The 8880-nt window shown below is 38.7% G+C and overlaps 1 protein-coding gene across 1 annotated transcript in view; it reads left to right on the forward strand.

The window, feature by feature from the left end:
• PREX1 (phosphatidylinositol-3,4,5-trisphosphate dependent Rac exchange factor 1) overlaps positions 1-8036 on the forward strand; it is a 222180-nt gene extending 214144 nt beyond the window's left edge. The window contains exons 37-40 of the mRNA XM_083358786.1: positions 78-265; positions 1112-1214; positions 1794-1861; positions 4814-8036. Of these exons, the coding sequence (XP_083214912.1) occupies positions 78-265; positions 1112-1214; positions 1794-1861; positions 4814-4856 (402 nt within the window). The 3' untranslated portion in view covers positions 4857-8036. The remainder of the gene's footprint in view (positions 1-77; positions 266-1111; positions 1215-1793; positions 1862-4813) is intronic.
• The last annotated feature ends 844 nt before the right edge of the window (positions 8037-8880 follow it).

Genomic DNA, 8880 nt, shown 5'->3' on the forward strand with positions numbered 1-8880 from the left:
CTGTCATAAGGGATCACACGGATACAACTTTCAGAAAGAAAAGGGACTAAGTTGTACTGTTTTCTGTTCTTTTGCAGCTCATTCGGCCCATCAATGCAATGCAGGAGCTTTGCAGACTAATGAAATCTTTTGTCAGCACAAAAGGCAATCAGTCTGGGTACTCTAGTAATTATGTTGCAGGGGCTGGACTGCTGCCTATATCTTCTGAATTCTGCTACCGTCTTGGAGCCTGCCAGGTGGTAATGTGTGGCACCGGGATGCAAAGGTGAAAATTCAGAAAGGAGTCGGATAAAGAGTGATGTGCAAACATTAACTGTCCTTGTCCATATCTTCTGAGTTCTTCTCAGATGTATGTCCTGTGCATTAGAGTAAACTTGTAGGAAAATGTGGGGGCACAGATGGGTCAAGACTCTGAACTTGCCAGCCTGGGTTCGAGACCAGAGCTCCTTGCCTGCCACAGCTCCTGCCCACCTAGCAGTTCGAAAGCTTGCAAATGCAAGTAGATTAATAGTTACCACGTTGGTGGGAAGGTAATGGCATTCTCTGCGCCTTTGGCATATAGCCATGTTGGCCACGTGACCATGGAAATTGTCTTCAGACAACACTGGCTCCCTCGGCCAAGAAATGGAGATGAGCACTGTGCCCTGGAGTCGGACACGACTGACAGGGAAACCTTTACCTTTTTATAGGAAAATATGTAGAGCAGGATGAACAAAGCTTTTCAGGTCATATCCCACACTTGGTCTTTCTGTGGTATCCTTAGGGTCATATTCCCTAAAGTAGGCAAGAACAAGACAGCATGAGTGGGACCAGGGCAAAGAATTGGTAGGGACTGCAACAAGCCCAAAGGTAACAGAATTTAATGGAAATGAGGAGATAATTAAAATTATATAATATTTAGTAAATGCATAAATGTAATATTCGATCATTTTACCCCTATGACATTCCAAATGTGTAATTTGGTGACATGTTTTGAAGGGTGCTCTGTGAGTGGTGGGGCAGGTGGCAGCCTACTTGTTATGGATATCTATGGAAGGGGGTAAATCAGCTTTTCTGATCAAGTTTTGAGTTTCTGAATGCAATGTTATTTTTTATTATATTATACTATTAGGAGCACACTTTGTGTGTCATTGGAACAAGCAGCAATATTGGCTCGAAGTCATGGACTCTTGCCCAAGTGTATTATGCAGGCAACAGACATAATGAGAAAGCAAGTGAGTATTAATGTAGCAGTCAATAAATAATATTAGCAACCATAAATTTCCAAATAGGACACTGAATATTTGTATGCACTGCTCAAAATTTTTATATGCAGAATATCCACATCATTTCATGATACAAAAGGTAATAAAAATGACCTGCTTATGATAACTTTGTACAAACCTGTCTTGCTTTAAGCAAGATAGAAAGGTTTTGCTTTCCCAGATGTTAGCAAATTACAGTTTTGAGCATCCTTTATTATTGGCCCTACTGATAGGGATTTTGCAAAGTGGAAGGGAAGCAACATCTGAATAACCACAAGTTCTCCATCCTTTGTTTCAAGAGAGAAGTGCAGTGTGCAGAATATGCCTATGCACCCACTCAGGACACTTGTTAGTGTGCTGTGATATTGTCACTCACTGTATTGGGCAATAGCTGCAAAACATACTGAAGACTTTTCATCTTAAGCAAGCAAATAAAACTAGGCTGCCAGCTCCCTCTTTTCCAGAGCTGTTTTATGGCTATGAATAGATTTTTCAAATGAAAATAATGTATTTCTACATATGCAACTATTCTTGTATGTTTTTCTTTAGGGACCAAGGGTTGAAATCTCTGCAAAAAACCTGAAAGTGATGGATCAGATGCCACAGTCTGCACCCCGGTAGGTAGTTAGGTTCAGTAGCAATAGCATGTCTTATATATACCACTCCAACGTGGGTTGTCATTTTTACTGACCTCACAAGAATGGAAGGCTGATTCAACCTTGAGCTGGTGAGGTTTGAGCTCCTGGCAGTGAGCAGAGTTAGCCTGCAGTACTGCATTCTAACCATTGGCGCCACCTTGGCTCTTTTAAAGAATCTGAAAAAACTTTAGGAACGGAAAGTATTGATGAAAGATCAAATCCTGAGACACCACTGGAATGATTTAAAAGCTACAATTATTAAACACAGAAGGAAGGAATATAAAGTTGGACTGTTTGATCAGGGATAAATAATCTGTTTGAAATGAGTAGTAATTTTTAATGGATATTACTGAACCAGGACTAAATAGATGAAGATTTCTGGATTGCATATATAAATATGTGTTATGTTATAGGAAGGAGAAGTGTTTTTTTAAAAAAGGGTGAAAAGTTATATTAGTGCTCAGTATGCTGAATGTTGAAAGCCATTTCTTTATTAGCGTCTTTGTTTCTATTTCCTTTTTTCTCCTTTTCTTTCTTTCTCTTGAATTTTTAAAATTTTTCTTTAAATTTTTATTTTAATTTGCATTTATTTTTACTATGCCTATTAAAAAGTTTCAATAAAATTATTACAAAAGAGAAGAAATTGCAAACTTTTTTAAAGTTCATCACCATAACTAGGAAATCTGAGAAGCTAGCTTGTGTTGTCACTCTGAAGATGCAACATTCCCTTCTCCCTATTTTGTCTGAATTTTCAGTATACCTTTTCAGCCCATTTTGCTATTGTCTGTTAGCAAGTCATAGCAGACATTGGCTGTATCTCAAAGGTAGAGTAGTATTTTGGAGTGGAGGGTGGGGTTGCAGATCCCCACGACGATTGAGAATGGCAGCAGGTGGCTGCACGGGGGGCCGTATCAACATTCGGGAGCGCGCCCCTGCTGTCTTCAAGTGGTGGCACGGTCCGACCCCCCAGATTTGACCTGTGTTTCCGGGAGCGGGGATGAGCAGGCCCTTGAGCTCAGGCTGGTGTACTTTAATGCCAGATCAGTAGTTAATAAGGCACCTCTTATTCAAGTGTTGGTTGAAGAGGAGCGTGCGGATCTGGCTTGCATTACAGAGACCTGGTTGGGTCCAGAGGGAGGTGTCCCTCTGACTGAACTTTGCCCACCAGCTTTCCGTGTGCTTCACCATCCCCGGGCTCAGGGAAGGGGCGGGGGGTGTTGCGGTGGTTGTAAGGGAGACCTTATGCCCACGGGAGGCTACCGTTGTTCAGATACTTGGGTGTGAGTCGCTCCTCCTGAGATGTGGCCCTGGGGCTCAGTTGGGTTTGTTGCTGGCGTATTTCTCAGATTGACTACTCAGATTGACAATGCTCTCTACATGGGGCTGCCCTTGAGGACCACTCGGAGGCTCCAACTGGTGCAGAATGCGGCTGCACAAGTGGTGATGGGGGTCTCCGGATACTCTCATATAACACCTCTGCTCCGCGAGCTGCATTGGCTTCCAGTTGCCCTCCGGGTGAGATTCAAGGTGCTGGTGATGACCTATAAAGCCCTAAATGGCATGGGTCCGGATTATTTACGGGAGCACCTTCTGCCGGCGTTTAACTTCCCATCGTCCTGTGCGCTCCCACAGAGAGGGCCTCCTCAGGGTGCCGTCGGCCAGGGAATGCTGACTGGCAGCCCCCAGGGGGAGAGCATTCTCTCTGGGTGTGCCTGCCCTCTGGAACCAGCTCCCTGTTGAGCTCCAGACGGCTCCCGACCTTTGCTCCTTTCGTCGCGACCTGAAAACTTGGTTATTTGAGCTTGCCGGCCTGGACTGAGGGATTGGAATTTTAAATTTTTAGAATGTGATTTATTTGTTGGGGCTAATTTAATTTATTTTATTTTTAACTTTGTATATTGTGTTTTAACTGCCCTGTACACCACCCAGAGTCCTTTGGGAGAAGGGCGGTGCATAAATCCAAATAAATAAATAAATAAATAAATAAATAAATAAATAAATAAATAAATAAATAAATAAATAAATAAATAAATAAATAAATAAATAAATAAATATACGGTAGTTGAAGAAAATGTCTGTGGAAATTCTCAGTCATCCAGGTCATGGTTGTCCTAAAGGTGCTTTTTCAAAAGGAAACTGGATTTTCTTTGTTTTTCCTTGAAGACGTTTTGCTTCTTATCCAAAGAGCTTCTTCAGTTCAGTTCAGATGAAGTGAAACATCTTCAAGGAAAAACAAATAAAATCCAGTTGCCTTTTGAAAAAACACCTTTGGGCATAGTTGAAATCAGAAAAACCTGCTGAAACAGTAGAGGACAAAATGGTCTATTTACCTCATCAACATGAATTAGTTTTGCATGTTCATATCATTTCGCTCTTTTCCAGAGGAAAAAGGAGCATTCAAAGGAATCTTTACATTTCATTGGTGAATTAAAGTTTACTTTTAATCACCTATATCTTTAATGGAGGTAATTTAACACACCCCTATCTCAAACAGGACCTGACTTTTACTCCAGGCATTTGGTGGCCCCTTGAATGGAGTCCCCTCTTAGTTTATTATGGTGCAGGACGCCATTTTTTAGTCTATGATTTATGTTTATCTATGTTTATACATTGTGTGCATTTAAGTGGCTCATTTTAGATTTGTAGTTTGCTTTTTGTTGTTGTACACCACCCAAAGTCATGTTGAGTTGCACAATCTCATACGTCCAGTGATAAATAAAATAAGTAAACAAATATGCATATTGTCTTCAGATATTGTGGACTACAATTCCCTAATTCCTAATTTCTCCACCAGCTTGTAGGAATTTATGAAAGTTATTGGAGTCTTAAGGTCTGGAGGGCAAGACTTTGAGCACGGTTGTTTTAAAACAATTTGGTTTACTTTGGTCTGCCTCTTTGTCCTTAAGTGTCTTCTTCTTCACATTTTTACAGAATCTACCAGTTGTGTCAACCGCCTGCAGATGGAGATTTGTAAGAGGAAAGGAAACAGATTATCTTGGAGTTGCAGAAGTGTTCAGCGGAGAGCAATTCTGCCTGAGTACTGTCTTACGCCATTGGTGCTGAGTCCAGAAGACAGGGGACAGTCCCAGTTTCCATTTTTTAGTTACTCTAGTGCACTAGGGACTTCTCTACCCCTTCTTTCCTGCCAAATTACGAGAGCAGGCATGCTTACTGTTTCTGGGCTTGATGCAGAATTTCTCAAAAATAAATCTCCAGAGGATGGATGGAAGAATCACCTCTCTCAGGTTGCCTGACATGGAACATTGTGGATTCTGAATTTTGGATGGGCACAGTTGATCCAAGCTGAAGCAAACCTACCTGCCGTGGTGTTTGGACTACACAGAGTTTCTAGCAAAATGTTGGCCAGTTGCCTTGAATAATAGTTTCACAAACACTCACTTGCACTTTGAAATTTTGAATGGCGCACATTCTCTGGTTTGTTCAAAGAATTTTTCACTTCGTATTAATATAAACCAAGCTCAACTCTATAAAATACACATTCCATGAGACTTTCTACAAGAAATTCCTTTTAACTTTTACTGTAAAGTTCAGAAGTTAACATATTAAAAAAAAAACTAATGGTCCATTATGTATTCTGGAAATACAGTTATATTTTACCAGTGAAAATAACAATGAACAATTTTTTAAAAAGTTATTACGAAAGAGAAGCAAGACATAGCTGTTTGCTTCAATAATTTAAACATATGAAGGTTTTTGAAGCAAGGACAGAAATATACTTATTTATGTGGCATAGAAGATCTGTTTTGGAATATGTTACTACCGGTATATATGCAAAATTTAAATAAAGTATTTCTTTCAAAGGGGCCAATAGACTGGTAGATATGTAGTAGTTTACTGAAAATATTATTATGATATTTAAAACTTTACAGTATTTAAGTAGACTTTAATTAGTGTTTTTTTAAAAAAGAAAACAAGTAGGTTGTAATTTAAAACAAAAAATTGGTTGTGTATATAATGTACTTAATTTTTCCCAATTTTAGAAATGTTTTTAGTTTGATCAGGATGATTATCTGCAATGCAATTTTTTCTAAAAAAAAAGAAAAAGAAAAAAAAGAGCAATCTCAGGCCAGAAATAACATTTTTGTGGAGTGAGTGCCTTAAATCAATAATTCAAGTTGGTCAAGCGACTAAGAGAAATTAAGAGGAATAAAACTAATACTTGTCTATATCAATAATAATTTAACACCATAATATGCTGTAAAATGCATATTTTTGGGCATGCATAGAAATTCCTTAAAGTAATTTGTGGTATTTAAGGCATGCAGAAAAGGGTTGTGGGTTGTGGGTGGGGGTCTTTGAAGAGGGCATTTAATAAGCTTCAGTGTTTGCTAATAATCAAAACCTTTATTTTTATGTGTTACACTGAAAATGGCTCCCCTGCTTCTACTCTGGGGGAGGAAGTTGATGAGGAAACATGCTGTCATATCTGAATTTATTTGAGATTCTAGTTAAAGTACAATTTCATTTCTGATTGGTGCATAAGACTGTCCTTTATTCATATTAGAATAAATAAGGCTGTTGTATAATTAAATGGACAGCAGATGGCAGTCTTAGGCTTCCTGGTGAAAACCACTGTACTAGCCCCCCCCCAAAAAAAACCCACAAACAAACCCCTTGGATTAAAAAAAAAATCTTTAGTTGAAAAATAACTTTTAATAGTTGCTCTTAATAAGTTATTGAATGGAACTCATCTAAAGTTAGTAAAATTTTCTGGAAGATTTGCTTAGTAAACTGAAGTAGTCATCTTAGTTCATGCTGCTTTGAAATATAACAGTTTTTTCTCCCCATTATATGCAGTAACATATAGTGAGCATTCAAATATAGGCTAATTTAAAATAGTTTATCCAGGATAGACACTATTATTTTATATGAGACTTTCTCAGCAAATTGCATCTAGGTACACAATTATGAAGGTGGCTGTCCATGATTGCTGAGCTAGGGAAAAAATTGATTTGAATCTAAGTCTTGTATCAGCCTTCTGCATGACCCAACATCTACTAATCTGCCTTATGCCCTTCAGTTTCATTGAGACCATTATGAAGACTGATTCATGTAACTTAATATTGGGGCCTAATTAGAATGTCAAGACTTTTATTGTTGCGCTTGCCTATACACCCCATTGAATGTAAAGATCATGCACCATAGGTTCAGCTGCCAGACTAATGTACAAGCATGAAAAGCCTTATGGAATAGTTGCGGAAGTTAAGGATTCCTTTCAAAGGAACCGGTCGCTTGCTGTTTGCATAATTCAAAATTTTATCTTCAAGTCTACACATTTTGTACTGTTGAGAATATTGCAAATATTGTACAGTGGCATGTGAGAATTCACCAAGGCTGCAGTCTATATTCTCTTAAGCATTCTCCAGTGCACAGAAGTGAACATAGGGAGGGGAAAGTAGAACTACATCTCTTGCAACAACATTTGCACATTTGAAGAATGCCTGTAAACCAGAACCAGGTACACATATTGACATTGAAAAAGTCACAAGGCATTGGGATAGGTTCAGTAGAAGAACAAAAGTGCAGTGTCAGACACAATTACAGAGAGCATGGTGTAGAGCTGCTTTTGTTAGTCCAGCTGAACACACCACCATGTCCTAAATTCAGTCTTCTACATCTAATTCTCCAGATATGCTGGGTGTCAGTTCTCAGAATCCTTAGCTATAGTAGCCATTGCCTAAGTAATTCCTGATGTCATATACTGTTGCTCTGAAGGTGGTTAGACTTGGGTAGGATAGTAAGAGCTAGGTGAAATTCTCCTATGCAATTATATTGAACATCCATTGCATGTTTTCCATGGTTTCCTCTCCTAGAAGCCTGCAACTGACATTTCCCCCATCCCAGCACTGAAACAGGCTCCTGGAAGCTCCCTAACTCATCTCTGTCACACACAATAAAGGAGCGATCACTTTTCTTTATAATAAACTTGTGTGGGGTCTTTCTGAAGGCATTGGTTTTGCCAATTTGGGGAAGTAACAGAACATATTTTTATACCAATATGTAACTGGCATTTTCAGATGTACTGTATGTATATAAAAAGTACACTCCTAGTGAAGTCAACTCCAGTTGCTTTCTTTCATTTTTCCTTGCTGTATTGCTAATGGTATGTATATGTGTATGTGATAAATGATGTCTAACCTATTTTGTCCATTCATTGCTGATCCATGTAGTTTCTACTGGTGCTGCCTTGTCTGCCTCTCAAATTGGTTACTCTTGTAATTCAATAGAAAATAGATGAACTGAGTTTTTTGTTTTTTTACTTAGTCTCTCAAGCAGATATTTGTCTATTATGAAATGGCAGTTCCCACAGAAAAGTTCATTTTAAAACTGTGCTTTACATATAAAAAAGTCAACATTTCCTGATTTTATAAACACAATGAGAGAAGATTCTAATTCCATTCTGCTCTGCCAAACCTCTTAGCTTCTCTGTGGGAAAATATATATATTGGGGGGAGAAAAAAAACCATTTGGGAGATCTCAAACTATCAGTAGTTAAACACAGACCTGATACATTAAATAGCAGCTGTGTTTCATTAATTCTCAGGTTCCTTATTGACATAATGAAGAGAATACTATGGAAAATTTGGCATTTGATTCAGACATTACGTTACTGAGAGTTTGGGTTTCATTTTCAGTGCCCCTTTCCATTAAATTTGCAAATATCCTTACTGAAAACTGCTGGAAAACATTGTTCAAAAAAAGAATGCAGCCCATTATCTAGACCAAGGTCCCAGAGGTCTACATGAAAATGCAGTATAAGCTTCCACTCATCAAGATCTACAGCTAAATCTTGATTGGATTTGTTTAACTTCCTAGACTAGGGTAAAAAACTAGGTATTTTGTGTTTGGATGTAATGCATTTTTAGCGTGCTAAGTAGCCTATTCTGTTAAGCCAGGGGTGTCAAACTCAATTTCATTGAGGGCCGCATCAGCATTGTGGTTGCCCTCAGGGGGCCAGGTGGGTATAGCCAGGGTGG

This window comes from Vipera ursinii (assembly GCF_947247035.1).
Source record: "Vipera ursinii genome assembly, chromosome: 3".
In the NCBI taxonomy this organism is placed as follows: Eukaryota; Metazoa; Chordata; class Lepidosauria; order Squamata; family Viperidae; genus Vipera; species Vipera ursinii.